The following is a 16,150-nucleotide window of genomic DNA, read 5'->3' as shown; positions in this document are numbered from 1 at the left end:
TTGAGTTTTTCCAGGTGGAAAATATTGTGCAAGAAATGCATCAGTGAGTTGCTCCCAATTTGTGATGGAGTTGTGAGGTAAAGAGTCAAGCCAATCCAATGCTCTATCTTTCAAAGAGAATGGGAATAGCTTCAATCTTGCTGCATCATCAGATACTCCAGGTTGTTTTTGCATGTCACAGATCATAGCAAACTTCTTTAGATGTGTGTGTGGATTTTCAGAAGGATGTCCCCCGAATTGGGAATTTTGAATCATTTGAAGAACTCCAAAATCCATCTTGTAACTATTTGCATCAATTCTTGGTCTTGCTATACTCTCTCTCAAGTCATCAAAACGAGGAAAAGCATGATCCATCATACTTCCCCTAGGCACATTAGCATTTACAACTTCTTCTCCTTGGGCTGCATTTTCATTGTTTTGATCATTTCCAGCATTACCACCAATTCCAATTCTTTCATCAGCCATGTCTGCTTCTAATTCAGTTTCTCTCAATGCTTCTTTTCTTCTTCTGGTTTCTTTCTTGTTGGCTTTACAAAATTTCTCAATTTCAGGATCAAACAATAAGGATGTGTCACTTGTGCTTCTAGCTCTTCTCATAAAAGATTAAAAGTACCTGAAAAAAGAACAAACACACACAAAATGAAAAGATAACAAAGATAAAACTAAAAACAACTAAAATAATCAAGAATTCAATCTTAAACAAACAACTCCCCGGCAACGGCGCCAAAAACTTGATGTGGCCCAACTGCAAGTGCACGGGTCGTACAAGTAATATAGAAAAGATATCGTTCCCACGAGGAGTTGTGTTAATGATTGAATTTTTGATATAAAAAGTTGACTAAATTGAACTATTTTTGAAATTAAAGCAATAAATTGGTGGGTATTAGAGTATGAAGTCTATATGTGCAAAATTAATAATCTATTCAATTATGTAGAGATTTAACTAAATTTGCATCAAATTAAAATAAGCAAATTCAAATATGGCAAGATTTAAAAATGGCAAGTGATTAAATTCAATTAGAAATTAACAATGATGAAAAGGCGATTCCGGAGTTCGGGATTTCATATTCAAGCTATTTTGGGATTTCAAATTGGTTATCCAATCTTGCGGAATTTACGGGTTTTAAGGAGATTAATTCTTAAATCCTTTGAATACCATTTCGAATGGGATAAAGAGTGCCTTAATCAATTTAATCCTACTTTCGTGGAGTTAGAGTTAATTAAGACCCATTAAGTTCTTTAATTAATCTATAAATCCTCTTAATCCTTAGTCTATTTCTAGATCTAAGTTAATTAAGTCCAATTCCTTGATTATCTATCACAAGGTTTTCTCTTTTCGGTGCCTCAACCATGGATTAAGAACATTACTTAATGGGATCCTACACTAAGCATGTCATTAAGCACACAAGAAATGAATAAAACTCATTAAGACCACAAAATATGGATTACCCAATCAAAATCCACAAAATATCTCAAATATTACAACCCTTACTCCAGAATCAAAATAAAACTACTCACTATCCATAATATTTTCAAGATATTCTGAGTTTATATGGAAATAAAACTTTAATCTAAGCTAAGAAACAAGAAGCCCAACACTAGAAAGGTAGAAAAAATATAAGAAAAGAAAGAAATCTCAAAATTTGGTTGGAAATGGTGTGGGAGATGATTGTGACTCTTCAACTACTGCCTGCTCCTTTCCCTTTTCTTCCTCTCCTTTCTTTTTTTTTTCTAAAATGGGATAAGGGGCTATTTATAACTTTTTCTGACATGGAGCCCTAAAATGGTGTGTTTGAGGTGAGATTTTCTGAGGGAATCTTCTGCCAGCTCATTAATGAAGTCTTTGTGGGACTGCATAAGTGGACTGCATAAGTCATGCAGTCCCTTATGCAGTTTTCAACTGGTTTCTGGCTCTCTTATGCGAAATTGCATGACCAAGCGCATAAGTTATGCACAATTCCGTGAGATTGCATAAGGGAGGCGTGAATCTGCATAAGCTATGCACTCTCTTTATGCACAATTCGGCAGGTATTGGAACAGTGTTTCATCTCCTTATGCAGATCTACATAACTTATGTGGCAAGTTATGCGCAATTTGGCCAATGCATATTTCAACTTTGAAACTTGTTTTTGACATCTTTGCCTGTAGAAATCACTCCTTAATGGCAAAATTTCTTTTTAGCCCTTCAAAAACACCATTTTTCCTACAAAACAAAGTAAAAATTACAAATTAATCCAAAATTGGCAATTATGAAAAACTAACTAATTAACTAATGAAATTAGCTAAAAATGACTAATAATCAAATAAAATGGCTATGAAATTAAACCTAAATGACTATGCAAAATGTATGCATCACTTTTCTTCGGTGAGCATGGACCACTACCAGTGACACTCAGTAGACCACCCTCCGGCAACATCACTAAAGGCAACAAGGATCCAAAATCCGACCAGCTACATAGAGAGAGAGAGAGAGAGAGAGAGAGAGAGAGTGCGTGTGAGGAGAGAGAAAACTTGGCCACCATTTTTTAGCGACCTACTCATTGGATGGCAGGTCTAGAGCTGGCATTCGACTCCCTTTCCTCCAAGCTTCCTTTTCCGATCGACCATGCTTGGAATGGTGGAGTTTTCCGGCGAGAGCTTGAGGAGAGCGAAAGTAGGCAACAGTGAGTTTTCCTGCCACTTTTCTGGAGATCTGACTGTAGGATGGAAAATATGAGATTACTGATGAACTCAGTGTGATGAAACCTTCCAGATGGAACTGACCCCACTTCAATCGGACACCGTTTGAAAAAGGTGATCATCGAATGGTCTAAATAGCTTGGTGAGATTTTCAAACTTTTTCAATTTCTAAAAATTAAAAATAATTTTATGATAATTATTAATAATGTTTTAGTATAATTTAGATGCGATTGGATTGATGATAGCTAATTGGCACAAGGATTAAGTTTTTTGCCAGATTCGGCTGCCTGGTAGCTCGTCCCTGAACCTAGCCGATATTATAGTCGATCCTACTATTTTCAAACATTCCGGACGCATTTCAGGTGTCTGATTTGGTATAGGTAAATCCGAACTCTAAGTTACTCAATTTTTGCTTAATATTAGGCTTAGAATAAAATTCATAAAATATTCATGGGTGACTAGAAAATTATAATTCTTTTTGCAATAGCTTTATAATATTGATAAGGATAGCGGGGCATAATTTTAGAATTTTTAGAGTTAGTTTGGATATTTTTGCAGAATGTTAGTTTTAAGACTTATAGCTTAATTATCTGACTGCGTGAATTTGGTCTAGTTTGGAGGGCTCAGGAAGGGCCATATGATATTGATGAGATGCAGATATGGAAGTTATGATTTTAGAAGTGGTATTTGAACCACTTTGCAGATTGGGTAGGTCCTAAGTACAGAAAAACTCTGTCAAAATTTCGACAAAATCTTAGGAATTATTTTGATTTTATGGTTTAAATCAATTATTTAATTTTGTCAGTCTTTTAATAGAGGTTCGTGTACATGTTTAGGTGATCAGTGCTGGCCGTCTTCTCCTTTCAGCAGGACCAGCTACAGTCCAGTTGACCAATCTGTGAGTAGAGATTGATTTTATTTATGATTTTAATATTATAATACATATAAGGCATGGTCATGCATTCACTTATAATTATATGTATATAGCTATTATAGGCACGTTTTATGTTATATTAGTATTTGATCAACTTGGTGTGGGTGTCACTTAAAGGTAATTTGGAGTTGTGTGCGTGTGTTAGTGTGCGTGTGGTGTATTGGTAATGGATATGGGTAGGATGGGCAAATCGGCTTGAGCTAGTCTCGCTTGGAGCCCGGTCCTTTTTGTGATAAGTAGGGGCGAGTCCGGCTTTGAGTTGATCTCGCTGACCCCCGCAATTAGATTGTTAAGAGAAAATCGAGCTTGAGTTGATCTCGCTGATAGGCATTGGATTAAGAGAGCTGTATAGGGATCAGCTCCTATATTATATATATTGATGTGACACATAGGTGCGTGAGTGCTCTAAATTATTCTTTATGCGAATATTATTTAAACTTCATTGAATGTGTTAGTATACGCTGCATTTCATCCTTATGGATTCATTAGCCCTAGATAGTTATAGAAATTGTATTTAAAATTAATATCTTAATCTATGAGTCGAAGGCTCACTCCTGTTCACCATATTTTTTTCAGGCTATAGGAGAAGTTCTTTTTCAGAATAACTTGCTTTCTTCCTCGTAAGTTTATTACCAGTTATTTATTTGTATTATTATTTTTCAAAATTGTAATCTAGAACTCTGCATGTGTTAGCTGTAGCAATAATCTTGTCAGATACTATGCAAATTTAAGTTTTGATATTTTTAATAAATGCAAAATTTTTATGATATTTAAATTGGTTGAGCTGGACTCCTCTAACTTTAGTATCTGATGGATATCAGGTTGGTTTAGCTTAACTAAAATTATAATATTTTATTTGTATGTTGAGCCTCCGATTTTAGCCTTGATTATGGATTTGGGGAACATTAAGACTCATTATGGGTCTCGGGGGCTTTATGCCAGCTCAGGTCATGATGCCGATCCGGCCCGTGGGATCGGGTCGTGACAGAAAGTCTTTCATTTTGAAGACTTGTTTCTAGCTTCTAAAGTCAGCGACTCACGAGCAGCAACAATTCATGCGTGACAGCAATAATTAATGTGTGAGCAGAGACAATAAATTTTCTACATCCCTACAACATTTCTTTTCCAATGCACTATTGCAGATTGTCTTAAAATTGCCATTCCTTTTGGTGGTTTTAGTGCCAAAAATTGTCACATTTGGTTGAGATGACAGGCGATGGGATAAGATACAAAACCATTAGTTTGATTGGATATTTTGAGAGCAATATTGCTTTTCACACTAACACAAAAGCAACTAAAGCTTTACTTCAATTAGCGATTTCTTGCTCAGGTGCTGAAACATGAAATCGCTTTTTCAAGTGGCAATTTCTAATTATGTAAATAATTTAAATTTTATATTATTTTAATAAAATATTTTTAAAATCGCATTTTTTAAATAATTAATCTTCCAAGTTACTCGAATGAATGAGTTGGTCACTGAGATGACCAACACATAAGGTCCAACTATACGTACGTATTTGACAGACATCCAATGACTAAACACCGAAGGATTCGGATTTTGAAATACTTGCCCAATCGAGTGAAAGTCCTACTCCTAGGAGAAATCTCACAGCTAGATATGAATCCTATGATAGTCAGACTCTTGAGTCCTAATCCAATTACACTTCTATTTCAATAGGAATAGGGAGGTACTCTGAGTCCTACCTCAGTGTTCTGCATATCGATACTAGCACAAACAACAAACGACATTAATTATAATTTTTTTTTTTTTTTTATCAAAAGATAAGGGGAACACCCTAAGAAGAACACAAAACAGATTACCTAACATTGGTTATAAATTTGAATATATATATAATAAAAACAATCAAAATCTTAAATTTATACAGTGAATTTTTTTTATTATATATTAAATTTATAGTTTAATTCAATGAGAGATCATCTTTATAGTTATAAAGTCTTAAACTTAACACTCAATTAAAATTACATAAATAATAAAAGGACTGATTGTGTGTAAATCAGAGAACAAGTTTAGATGTATAATTAAAAGAAGGAAAATTCGAACCAATATCAGGGAATTCATACAACCAACTAATAAAAAAACCATCTATACATTTATATGTGGAACCTATTATAATTTTAATTAAAATGATATTTTTTGATTGGTTGAATATATACTCCCAATTGTAGATAAAACTTACTCTGCAAAGAAACAATATCTTGTTGCGAATTAGCACGTTGATAAGGTTCAAATTCTTAAACATTGTGTTACAAATACATATGGATTTAAATGTGATTTTTTATATGAATTAAATAATCTATAAATATAAATATATTAAAGCTGAACTTTAAAAAAGCTTTGCAAAAATAAACCACCTATCTTAATAAGAATATATATAGCTTATAATATTAAACATCAATTTTTTATTTAAATATTTACAAATTTTAATTACTAAGATCTTATCTCATAATAATAATAATAATAATAATATAAAATTCATTACATCTAGTAAGAATTTTAGATTCCCATTTTTACAGTCTCATGCAATGTAAGACTTTGCCCGCCATATTATATATTTCTAAAAATCATTTATTTTTTAATTAAATTTTTTGTGAGATTAGAAAAAGGATAAATTACTCTAAAATCTCTAGTTTTTGCCATTATTCATAGTAAATTTAAATATATTTTTAAAAAATAATTTTGAAATTTAAATATAAAAAAATAAATATTAAATTATATTATTAAAATAAATTAATAAATAATTTTCAAATGTAAGGTAAAATTACTAGTTATTAGGTATACATAGTATAAATAACTTTTTATTAAAATAAATAATAAATTTCAAAAAAAAAAGTTTTGCAATTGGCTTTTGTAATAGAAACTTTGTGGTTTTTTTTTATAATAAAATAGTTAACTTTTTAAAAATTCAGCAATCAATTTAAGAATTGATTGTTAATAATAATCGATTTATAATTAGTTGCTAATCGATTTTAAAAAAAACCTCGAATATACAATTAATAACCGATTTCAAATAACAATCGATTTAGAAAATCAGTTATTAAATTAAAAAGTTATTTTAATTAGCTCTAAAATTTAACAACAAATATACAATTGGTTGCCAACAACAACCAATTTGTGAATTGATAGTTAAATTTAGAGTTTTTTTTAAAAAAACTTTAAATTTACAATCAATTCCTTATCGGTTGCTATTAGCAAGTAATTTTTGTAACCGACTTAAATCAATTGCTAAATTTCCTTCCAAAAATTTCTGTTATATTTTATTTATAATCAATTTGTGATTTGATTGCTAAGAGTAACCATTTTTGCAATCAAATGAAATTAATTATTATTAATAACTGATTTTGCAATCAATAAGAAATCGATTGAAAAATTTTCCCCCAAAAATTTACACAAGTTTTTATTTTGTTTTTCTTATTTGTAACTAATTAAAATATAGTAATTGATTTTACAACTGATTGCGAATCGATTGTAAAAAATTTTTCCATAAAAAATTTTTGCTCAATTTAAAAAAAAAAAAAAAATAGCAATCAGATCGATTCATAAAATCGGTTGATAATTCGCTTGTACAAACTATTACTCTTTTTTTTCTCACTAATCTTTTCTTTCCCCTACTCATTTTCTTGCTCTCTTTTTATTAAAGTAAATAATATATTTATAGAATAAATTAACCTAATTAATACAAAAAAATTTGTTTTGTCTTTTATATATATATATATATATATATATATACACACACACACACAAACTGAAGTTTTAGTTTAGGAGGTCTCGAAATTTAGTTTCAAAGAAAATTGTAATTAAAAAAAAATGAAAATGAGTAAAAAAAGAGAAAATAACGGCAATAATTGAATCTTTCTTTTCTTCTTATTTTTAGCACGCAACAAGGGCTTTTCCTTTATTCAGGGCTCCAATGTTAAATAAAAACACACACAAACAGAAAGAAGGGAAACTCAGTGCATTATATACTTCGAAAAGGGTAGCATTTGCAAACAAAATGGAGCACACAATCTTGGCCTGGGGAGCTTTGTTAGCTTCAAGAGAGACCAATGACCTTACCAGTGGCAGTGTCGAGATCAATATCATAAAAGCAAGGCCTCGTTGGAAGCCCTGGCATTGTACTCATTGTCCCAACTAAAGGATAAATGAAACCAGCACCAATGCTTGCCCTCACATCCCTTATTGGCAAAATAAATCCAGTCGGTGCTCCTTTCTCAGCTGCATTGTGTGAAAATGAGTACTGGGTTTTGGCCATGCAGATTGGTAGACCAGAGAACCCCTGCCTGCTGTACATCTCAATTTGCTTCTCAGCCTGGTTATATAAAAACAGATACCAAGTCACAAAAATGTCCCTCTTTTTCCCCCTCTAAAGCACAAGGAAAATAGCATATTCTAAGAACCAAGTGCATAAAAATGCCATAGATTTCAAATATGGATTTGATTTGAACTCTCAAGTTCAAATTGTATAAATTTGAACCACAAAGCTGATACAGAATTTCAATATAAGCATTTTATCAACTAACGCTAAATGTAACTGGAAAGACACATTATGCATCTTCATTATGAATCTGTATCAATTACATCTTACTAATGTTGCATTAATGCATTTAGAAAATAAAAATATTGAACCAGTTTGATTGGATTTATTATTATTTGGACTCTTTAACCTAATAAATTAAGCATTTACTTCTGCAATAAATTATCTTAAATTTTTTAATTGAATGATGTGACAATCAATTGTAGAAGTCTCTCTCTTTCTCATACGTATAGATTCCAGGTGCTTCTAGATACATTTAACAGCTGCTTCTTGATGAAATAAGTCAACTGAAATTCACAACTTCATAGTTTATTTTACCAGATCAAACATTTTTTTTTTATTACAATTTTCATTTCCACAACAACCAATGTGTATTTGCCTTGGCATTTCAGTTAGAAAATTTATTTCTGAATGTTTTTACCTCTTTTCATAGCAGTTAAAGACAATTCCTTAGGCACTTTGCATGAAAAAAGAAAGAAAGGGCCTAATATTATTAAAGCTGCATGAGGTTTATTTAGTTAAATTGAAGAAAAGAAATGAATTCAGAAACACGCGAATCAAAGGCAACCGCATAAGGAACAATGTCACCAATAAGATATGAAACTTTGGAAGAAAGATTGAATTTGGAAATATTCCAAAACAATATGTGAAAAAGCTTTCACCTGCTCTGAATACTCGACGCCCTTAGCACCATATGACCTTGCTATAGCCTCTATTTTCTCTTTGATACTAATATCTAAAGGATATAAAAACTTCAATGGCTGTGTCACATTCTCACAGGCTCTTTGAACAGCAATTCCTAGGTCCACCTGAAGATCATGATAGAGTCAGTTCATTAGTTAGTAAAATCAAAACTATAAAAAGAAATATTAACAAATTTGTACACTACGAATGCACATGAAGCCAGCCACAGATTCTACTGATGCAGGTTCATGATATGCCAAAAAAGGGCAAATTCCAGGATTTTGATATACGGATGATTGTTTTATTCCTAGCATAGCAAACCTGGATGCTTGATTAATGAGAGTTGAAATTACTAGGCTTGAGGATTGTTTTGTGATTCAAGTTTTTCAATTAACTTGATAAATGTAATCTATAAGAAGTCTCAAGATATCAATCAATTTTTAGTTTAACATCAATCAATCTTTAGTTCCATGGTCAGAATTTATTAGCTGAAGTCTTGAATCTTTTAGGAATAATATACACATTTCTAGATAATTTTACAAGCAGAAGTTACTTAATTCACTTGTATCTTTATTTTTCTGGAATCCACCCAAGATCTGTCTAGGGAAGTGGATTGCTTCCACAACATTTATTTCCATCTTAAATTACCATCCAATATCCTAATATTTCTGTTTTAATTTCCTCAGCTGTGCAGGTTGTAGCCATATAGCTGGTTATCAAGATCAGTGTAGTATAAAAATTGACTTATTTTTTCAAGTTCTGAAAACAAAAATTCATAAATAGCAAGAAGTGACTGACCACTCCCTTTCCACCATGGGCATGGTGTGTACAGACGACAGCATCATATGCCCCAGCAGCTAATGCTGCATTTTTTACCGCATTAAGTTCTGCTTCTGTATCAGTTGAGAACATGTTCACAGCAACAACGACATTCACACCATAAGCCTTTGTGTTTGAGATATGCCTAGTCAGATTCACACACCCAGCTTCAACCAAAGCCACATTCTCAGTTGTGTAGGCATGGTCTAGAGGCTTCCCAGCAACAACTTCTGGTCCACCACCATGCATCTTCAGGGCCCTAATTGTTGCAACAATAATTGCACACTGAGGCATTAATCCACTATATCGGCATTTTATATTCATGAACTTCTCAGTTCCAATATCAGAACCAAAGCCTGCTTCTGTGACCACAAACCCACCAGGCCCTACCAATTTTAGTGCAATCTTATCAGCAACAATGGAAGAATTGCCATGTGCAATGTTTGCAAAAGGACCAGCATGAACAAGAACAGGTGTTCCTTCAAGGGTCTGCATCAATGTAGGATTTATGGCATCCTTCATTAGCACAGTCAAAGCACCTCCAACACCAAGATCATCAGCTGTTATAGGGTCACCAGCTTTGCTATTCCCAATTACCATTTTTCCAAGCCTCTCTCTCATATCAGCAAGAGATGTCGTGAGGGCTAAAACTGCCATTATCTCACTAGCAACAGAAATATCAAATCCTGTTTCTCTCAACTTCCCCTTTTCTTCAGGACCTTGGCCAATGGTAATCTTCCTCAAGAACCGGTCATTCACATCCATCACTCTCCTCCATGTAATTGAATCTGGATCGATATCAAGCCTAGCAAATTTCTGGACTTCTTGTGGGGTAAGGTCCTCTAGTTTTGTCTTGGTGATACCTAGCTTCTTCAGACGCCTAAACATTATGTCACTAAAGCTTCTTTTTCCTTCTTTATTAGGTGGGCATAACCGATTGAAAAGAGCCTTATCTGATTGAGTAGACTCATGGAAAATCCTGGTATCAATAGCAGCAGCTAGGAGATTGTTTGCAGCTGTTATAGCATGTATATCCCCCGTAAGGTGAAGATTGAATTCATCCATTGGAATCACTTGACTGTAACCACCACCTGCTGCGCCCCCTTTAATTCCAAAAGTGGGTCCTTGTGATGGTTGACGAAGGCAGGTGACAACCTAGCATCATAAACAGAAAATTTTTGAGACTTGCACCAATACTAGTGTATCAGTGGGTTGGCCTGTTATAATTTATGATGATTGTATATTATCTTCGCCAAATATGCCAAGAAGATACAGAATAAACACAATTTCCAAACACAAACATAATGCCTATTTAAAAAAGACAACCATAAAAGAAAATTTTCAGCATGGAAGAGAAGTGGCTTTTATAACTTTAACTACAAGACTATATAAAATCACTATATATTAATGAAATTTGATATCTTTGTTCATGAAGAATCCAGACAGCAGAATTTTTAAGGATTTTCATCCACACACAACCAGCATTTAAAATCTTTACTAAGAACCAATTAACCGGCATTTAAAACCTGTTCTAGAGACCAATTGAAGCATGGCATGACACTAAGCAAGATAATAATAATAATAATAATAATAATAATAAAATAAGTTACTTCCATGAAAAACTTTATCAAAGTTTTCAAGATCAGAGTCAAAGCAGCTACAAATTCAGACTGATTATTGACTATACCCATTTATATGTACATGGATCCATACAACATGGCTGAAGCTAATGCAACAACAGGTTCAAGAATTATCGGCATAGTAAAAATAAAGATTAAATACACAGAACATGGACTATAACGGAATAAGAAACACTGAAATGCCCGCACTGTAACAAGCTAAAGATAAAACCTACCTTCTTGTCAAGAAATGCACCCAAAGCTTGACAAAGCCCAACCGTCGTAGTGGACTTGCCTTCCCCAAGTGGTGTAGGCGTAATCCCTCCAACAACCACGTAGTACCCATCAGCTGATCCTTCAAGCTCATCAAGAACAGACAATAATACCTATACAAAAGTGTTGCAATTATGGATTCAAATTGAAATTGAAAAAAAATAAAAATTGTTTAGAAATCTAAAAAGAATAGTTGAGGAAAAAAGAATTAAGATCCACATTTAACTGAATATTATTATTTCCTTTATAACACAAATAAAATAGAACAATATCACTTCTTCTCCTTTCAATCCCTGCCTCAGCTACCAAAGCAGAATTGAATCTAAAGGCAATCATTAACTCAAAAATAAAAAAGGATAAGAGAACCCACATCAATCAAAACAACTAGTCAAGAAACAGAAAACAAAACCATTAAATGATGAAAAGCAATCACCTTGGCCTTATATTTGCCATAAAGATCATAATGGTTGGGGCTAAGATTGAGGTCCTTAGCAATCTCAGAGATATGAAAAGGCTCAACTGAGTTAGCAATGTCTATATCTGCTGGTACTGGTGACAAAACCTGCAGCTTCCGCACATTTCTTGATGAACTCATGTGTTTATTTTTTTTCTAATTAATTTTCTGGGTTTTGGGCTTACTTTCAATTCTGCACAAATCTAAGTCCAAACTCTACAAATAGTTGTATTTGAAATCACTGCTTGATGAATTCGATTGCGTGAATACTTCTTATCTGAAGGAGAGGTGGCAACTGGGCCACTGAAAAGCAATAGGATAACATTACAGGTGAATTGTAAAGCTGTGAGCGAGTGATGCACGTTAACAGTACGATGTGTGGGCCCCTTAACAAAAATATGAGTATGTTGTCGGTTGTGGTGTGAGCTGTGAGGGAACGGGCTGTGACTGTAGAATGACAAGGGTTTGCTGACGAGGGCGACTGCTTGACTGAAACCTAAAAGAGGAATACGGCCATAAGCGCGAGTAGAAAAATCGTAATTTATCTTATCAATAAAATTGGAAAATAAAATAAAAAAGTACAAATAAAAAATAAACAAAAAAAAACAAAGAACTTTAAATCTCCTATGGAGATGCGGGGTATCGATCCCCGTACCTCTCGCATGCTAAGCGAGCGCTCTACCATCTGAGCTACATCCCCAGATGCATATATGTTTTATCAGAAATAATAATTATCTAAGGTTAAAGGAGATGGTTAATAATATTTGAAAAGGCAGAATAAAATTTTAAAATAATATATTTATTATATGTATATATGCACAATTAAAAATATTTTATCTACGTTTATTAAAAAGTAAACTATTATTTAATCTACAAGATTTAATAAAATTAATGACTTATGTCTTTAAAATTAAATTAGTTAATTTCTAACATGATAATCAGTCTATTCACTTTCTAAATAATTTTTTGTTATTTAAAATAATTAAACATCATAATTTTTTGAAAAAAAAAAAAAGAAATATAACTTTTCCAAAGAAAAAATAATTAAAAAAATTATTTTCAATAAAAGTTTTTTGCCATAACAAATTTCAAAGAAATGTTTGTGTGTAAAGAAAAGTTGGCCTATTAAAAAAAAGTTAAATCTTATCGCATTTTGATAATTCTTTTCAATCTTTTAAAATTGGATATAATTGGCTAAAATTTCAAAATGTACAAAAGTTTTACTCAAATTTTTAAAATTTATTGAAATTTTATCTAATTTTTTTAACATATTCTTTTACTTCATTTTTCTAGTTGATTCAACCTTACTAATATCATCAATTACTTTCAAACTTCATTTTAATATTCATAATGCATCAAAATTTTTAGTCATTTGATTAAATTGAATGATTTTAGTCATGCACTCTCTCTTTATTATCACTAAAATTTCATCATTATTTGATACTCAATAGTCATCAAAATAAAATTATGAAAGAGTTAATAAATGTGTGATAATGGTGGATTTTCAATGTTAGCTATAAACAAGTGAAAAAAAATGTAGTTCAATATTCGACCAATGAAAATTGGATAAAATTTTAACAATTTTAAAAATTTTGATCAATTTTATCAAGATTAAAAAGATTGGATAAAGTTACCAAAACGCAATAAAATTTTGCATTTTTTTTTGGTTAATATGCCAAAAATTTTAATTCATAAGGTGAATTTTAAATAATTTTTTCTTTAAGAAATTTCTTAAAATTATTATTCTTCAAAATTAATTTTTTAAATATTTTTCTTGAAAGTATCAAAATTATTATTATTATTATTATTATTATTATTATTATTATTATTATTATATAATTAGTTCCGACTGGGTTTCAAACTGGAGACTTCACAACCCTATAGACTAGTTTAATAATTAATTTTCTAGCAAAATCTTGTAATTCATTTAAAAATATTTTTCTAAAAATATCCCAAGAAAGAAAGGTTTTATTTAACAACCATAATGTGACTGTGCGAGAGATAAGAGTTTGAAAATGATCCATCTACTATTTGAGGCACTAGTACCTTATTCTTCAACCTATAGGGGGAAGGAATTATGAAAGGATGACATCACAGCCTGAATTGTTTGGCGTTGATCTATTGCACCCTAAAGTATTTTTGTACGCTCTAACTCTCCCATAAATAACCAAATAATAATCTCTCTTCTTCCACCTCTCTCTCTCATCATCTCCTCTCCCCTGTCCACCCTCTCTTACTTCCCTCTATAGCTCATTCTCTCCTCCTATGGTTCACTTGCCCGAGTCCCTTTCCCCTCATAAATTCCTCTTTAATTTCTCACGATTTTCTCTGGTTAGTGAGCTATAGATAAAAATGATTTTGAGATAGGATAAGGAGCAAGACAGAATTTGAAGAGAAAGAGAAGACAAGGGCATAGAGAAGGTTTTGATTTTTTTTTCTTCTCCCTTACAGGATTGAAAAACTGAAAAAGGGAGAGATCTTACTAGCCGAAACCCATTTAATTTTCTTCTCTATAAGGAGAACTCATCCTTCAAGCTACCACCTTTGAAACATAGGCATTAGTGGACACTATAAAAAAACAATCAATTTTTCAATAGATTTTTGTAATCAACAGAAATTATAGTTGATTTTTAAAAAATTTAGCAACCGATTTAAAAATCAGCTACGAAATTAGTTGTTATAGTTGATTGCTAAATCAATTGCTAATTGACATAAAAAAAAACCTTAAATATAAGATTAGCAACCGATTTTAAAATCGGTTGATATTAATAACTAATTAAGAAATCAGTTGCTATTAGTAATCGATTTTTAAATCGGTTATTAATAGCAATTGATTTAATGAGTCAGTGATAAATTAAAGAATTATTTTAATTGGCTTAAAAGTTAGCAACTGATTTGAAATCGATTGTAAAATCATTTGCTATTAGCAATCAATTTGCAATCGGTTGTCATTTACAATCGATTCCTTATTGGTTGTTACTAGCAATCGATTTTTGTAATTAATTGCAAATTAGTTACTAATAGCAACAGAATTGCAATTGATCACAAAAATCGATTGCTATTAGCAATCAATTTGTAATCAATTGTTATTTATAATTGATTCCTTGTCGGTTGCTATTAGCAATTTATTTTTATAACCAATTATAAATTAATTGCTAAATTTTTTCATCCAAAAATTTGGCTCAATTTTTTGTTTCTTTTTTTGTTTGCATCCGATTTTGCAATCGGTTGTTAATAGCACCCGATTTTGCAATTGATTTTTTTTTTCTCCCAAAATTCTCACTCAATTTTTAAAAGAAACTAACAATTGACAATCGGTTATTAAAATTGATTGCTAATTCACTTATATAGACTACTACTTATTTTTTTTCTCCACTTCTTTTTTTTTTTTATTTTTTCTCTTTTCACTCATTTTCTTCATCATTTTTTTCATTCTCATCTATTTTATTTATCATTCCTTTTTAACCTATTTTCTTCATCATCTTTTTCTTTATTATCTATTTTCTTCATTTTTTTATTATTTATTTTTTTTTTCATCTTTTTCTTTCTCATATATTTTCTTCTTCATCCTTTTTTTCTTTCTCATCTATTTTCTTTCTCATCATTTCTTTTTCCTTCTCATTCATTTTCTTTATCATCTTTTTCTTTCTCGTTTATTTTCTTTATCATCTTTTTGTTTTCATCTTTTTCTTCTTTATAATCTTTTTCTTTCTCATCTTTTTTATTTAATTTGTTTTTTTTCAGCATAAAATAACAATTTGTACAAATATATTTTTTAGTAGTAAATTATTAGTAGCATTAATTTTTAGTAATTTTTTTGTTATAATATATATGCATGGTAATTTTTTTAGTAATTTGTGTCATAAATATCTTTTTATATATAATTTTTTGTTAATATTTTTTTAATAGTTATTGTTATTAATTTTTTTTTATAATATTTTTATTTTAATTTTTTTAGTACTAATTTTTCATAAATAATTTTTTATTTCAGTAATTTTTTGAAAAATTTATTTATTTAAAATTTTATTTGTTATTTGGGAATTTAATTTTTTTTATATATATATTTTTTAAATTAGCAATTGACTTTTTGGTTGCTAAATTAGATACAAATAGCAATTAATTCACAAAATGGTTG

At 31.1% G+C, this 16,150-nt stretch overlaps 1 protein-coding gene and 1 non-coding gene across 2 annotated transcripts; both read right to left on the bottom strand.

Annotated features, from left to right (window-relative positions):
* Window positions 1-7,465: 7,465 nt before the first annotated feature.
* LOC110634750 (formate--tetrahydrofolate ligase) lies at window positions 7,466-12,388 on the bottom strand. The gene is made up of 5 exons (XM_021783890.2): window positions 11,995-12,388; window positions 11,525-11,674; window positions 9,649-10,824; window positions 8,829-8,975; window positions 7,466-7,941 (listed from the first exon to the last, which is right to left on the bottom strand). The coding sequence occupies exons 1-5, from the start codon at window positions 12,154-12,156 to the stop codon at window positions 7,666-7,668; spliced, it is 1,911 nt and encodes a 636-aa protein (XP_021639582.2). The 5' UTR covers window positions 12,157-12,388; the 3' UTR covers window positions 7,466-7,665.
* A 254-nt stretch (window positions 12,389-12,642) lies between these two features.
* TRNAA-AGC (transfer RNA alanine (anticodon AGC)) lies at window positions 12,643-12,715 on the bottom strand. The gene has a single exon. It is a non-coding gene; the product is annotated as a tRNA-Ala (tRNA).
* Between the last annotated feature and the right edge of the window lie 3,435 nt (window positions 12,716-16,150).

The sequence above is a fragment of the Hevea brasiliensis genome, chromosome 4 (assembly GCF_030052815.1).
Source record: "Hevea brasiliensis isolate MT/VB/25A 57/8 chromosome 4, ASM3005281v1, whole genome shotgun sequence".
NCBI lineage: Eukaryota > Viridiplantae > Streptophyta > Magnoliopsida > Malpighiales > Euphorbiaceae > Hevea > Hevea brasiliensis.
The sequence above is the reverse complement of the archived record's forward strand: the minus strand, read 5'-3'. Positions and strand labels throughout refer to the sequence as shown.